Source organism: Colobus angolensis, unplaced genomic scaffold (genome assembly GCF_000951035.1).
Source record: "Colobus angolensis palliatus isolate OR3802 unplaced genomic scaffold, Cang.pa_1.0 Scaffold269, whole genome shotgun sequence".
In the NCBI taxonomy this organism is placed as follows: Eukaryota; Metazoa; Chordata; class Mammalia; order Primates; family Cercopithecidae; genus Colobus; species Colobus angolensis.
Genome location: NW_012115921.1, coordinates 2222494 through 2225494, shown reverse-complemented (window position 1 = coordinate 2225494; position 3001 = coordinate 2222494). Strand labels below are relative to the sequence as shown.

At 36.3% G+C, this 3001-nt stretch overlaps 1 protein-coding gene across 4 annotated transcripts in view; it reads left to right on the top strand.

The window, feature by feature from the left end:
* RNF141 (ring finger protein 141) overlaps window positions 1-3001 on the top strand; it is a 34018-nt gene that overhangs the window by 13079 nt on the left and 17938 nt on the right. For all 4 annotated transcript variants that reach the window (XM_011947637.1, XM_011947638.1, XM_011947633.1 and 1 more), the window contains one exon: window positions 1045-1153. In XM_011947637.1, the coding sequence (XP_011803027.1) occupies window positions 1045-1153 (109 nt within the window). The remainder of the gene's footprint in view (window positions 1-1044; window positions 1154-3001) is intronic.

The window sequence follows — 3001 nt, the reverse complement described above, 5'->3', positions numbered from 1 at the left end:
TTCTCTTGTGGGCATTTAGTGCTATAAATTTCCCTCTACACACTGCTTTAAATGTGTCCCAGAGATTCTGGTATGTTGTATCTTTGTTCTCAACTGCAATACTTAAGCATGTCTTTGAACTAATTTAAATTAACGTTGATAGCGTGATATTGAATTATCTTCTCAAAGTGATATATTTTTATGTTAAAATCCTGTGGCTCTCTAAATTAGGGGAGGATGGTAGAGCTATATAAAAAGTGTCTCAAATCATTTGTTTTGCTTGATCCAGTCCCAAATTATCTGAACAAAAATTTTCAAGAGGTTTGTTAATATCATTGTTTAACCAAGGATTGATCCAAGAGCAAGATATTTTTCATTCTTTATATACATCCGAGGCAACAGTCAAAAAATTTTGATAAATGACACTAGCTAACCTTTTTTTTTCTTTTGAGACGGAGTCTCACTCTGTCGCCCAGGCTGGAGTGCAGTGGCGTGTTCTTGGCTCACTATAACCTCTGCCTCCTGGGTTCAAGCAATTCTCCTGCCTCAGCCTCCTGAGTAGCTGGGGTTACAGGTGTGCACCAGGCTACTTTTTGTATTTTTAGTAGAGATGGGGTTTCACTATGTTGGTCAGGCTGGACTCGAACTCCTGACCTTGTGATCCATCTGCCTTGGCCTCCCAAAGTGCTGGGATTATAGACTTGAGCCACTGCCCTTGCCAACCTTTTTTTTTAATTCCCTGATTTCTCAGACTTGTTCTTCCTAAATGTCTTTGTTAGAAATCTAAAGACCATTGAGATATAGATGTGACAAAGAGAGGTTTATAAATATCATCTCACCAAGCTGTTGACTTTAAAAACCTTAGAAATTAAGTTGCATGTTTATGTTCAAAATATTCTCTATCCCTGTTTTAAGAATCCAGTTATTATAATCATTATTATTTGTCTTTTTGTGTTTCTTTGTATTTCCTTCTCTCAAAGTGTTTCTTGAATCTAGTTTCGTGGCTGTATTATTTTATTAATATATTATTTTTCATAAAATTAACATGTTCTTGTGTCTTTTTAGAACTGCTAAAGTGGCTTCTGGCCAGGAAAAACATCTTCTCTTTGAGGTACAACCTGGGTCTGATTCCTCTGCTTTTTGGAAAGTGGTTGTACGGGTGGTCTGTACCAAGGTAAGACTGATGGAGACTTCTACCTCTGAGCTTAAGCTATTTTGGTGGCTAGAACCATATTTAATAATGTAAGATAATATAATGCATATAAATTTTAATAACTCAGCGGTTTTGTAAAACATAGTTTTGATACTGTTATTGCCTTCTAGCTAGCTGTTTGAATGTTAGAGTTGTCTAGTTGCTATACAGCAGGGGTTTTTATAATCAAATTCTTTTTTGCCTCAATATCTCTAACCATTACATCATACTAATCTTTTGTCTCTGTTTTTGGATTTTTAGCTGGCTATGGAGTGCTAAGGTGACATCCTATTTAGCTCTAGGATGATACCTTAAAAATTAATGTTACCTCAAGATCTTTTCTTTTGAGAATACATTCATTCATTAAAAAGAAAAAAGGTCCATTGAAAGGGATTTTTGTTTTTTAGTAATTTTTAATTATGGGATAGATTTTTTGCCAGCTGTCATTGAGTATTAGAAAGCCTCAACCACCACTGAGTGGATTCAGATAGAAAGTTCTTAACCTTTTTGAGGCCACAGACCTTTTGATTAAATGAAGGCATGAATTTTATTAGGCCACCTCCTGTCCCCGTCCTGGCTCTAAAACAAAGAACAAAATCATCCATATGCATATAAACCATAAATTGGGCATTCATGAGTGTTCTGAAGTTCATTCCTGATCAACCCATAAAGACTCCTTAGGTTAGGAGATTTTTCCTTTGAGTCACGGACCCTGGAGGTTACTCAAATAATATGCCTTATTTCCTCAGTAGATTGACAGTTTTACCCATACTATGTTTCGCTTCCAGTTTATTCAAATAAACATTTGAGCACAGGTGTGAGAGGCACTAGGAATATATGATAAATAAGACAGATTTCATGCTCTCAAGCAGACTGATCTCTCTCTTCTGATCCAGATTACCACAGATTTTGTATGAATCTCTATACTTCCAGACTCTTCTCCAAATTCTAATTTATGCTGCTGTGAGATTAACCTTTCTAAAGCACAACTTTCATCAGATTACTGCCTTGCTTAAAATTCCTCAGTAATTCCTTCTTGCCCACCAAACAGTCCCAACTCCTACGATATGACTCCAAACTACCTTTTCTGCATTAGTCACAATTACCTTCTTTTGCTCTGCATTCTTACCAGGCTTAACTAACTTCAGACTGTATCATTGTTACTTTTCTTTTCCAGTTCATTGCTTCTGCTTATTGTGTTTTCTCAACTAGGATGTCCATTCCTTCCATTAGGAAGTCACGGAAAATTCCTGTTAAACCAGTTTAAACAAAAACAATACTTATTTTCTCACTTATGGAGAAATCCTAGCTCCATAGACTAACTGCAGGATTGGTTAAATCAAAGACCCAGCAGATGTCACTTCTGAACTTACTGGTCAGTATTGGGTCATATCCCCTTCATATACCTACACTGACAGAGGGAATATGGTTAGCCTGATTGGTTTAGATTAGACTAACCAGGATTGACTCCTGAGTAATTTCAGGGAATGGTGGACACAAAAACAAAATCAGGTTCTGCTGGCAAGGAAAAGAAGGAACAGTATTTGGATAATCAGCCAACAGTTTCTGCCATACCTTTTATTTCTGCATATCTAAACCTGATGTCTCTTTAAAGGCCCACCTCAAATACCGTCTCATCCATTAAGTCTTCCTGAATAGGAGTTCTCTTGTCTCTTCCAGATTCCAACAGCACATTATTTATACTTTATAATTCTACAATACGAAAAAAGTTTTTTAGGTTCTTAGCTCCCCTTTAGGGAGTAAGCTCCTGAGGGCAGGAACTATGTCTAGATTTATTATTGTATCTCTCTCTTTTTTTTTTTTTTTTTT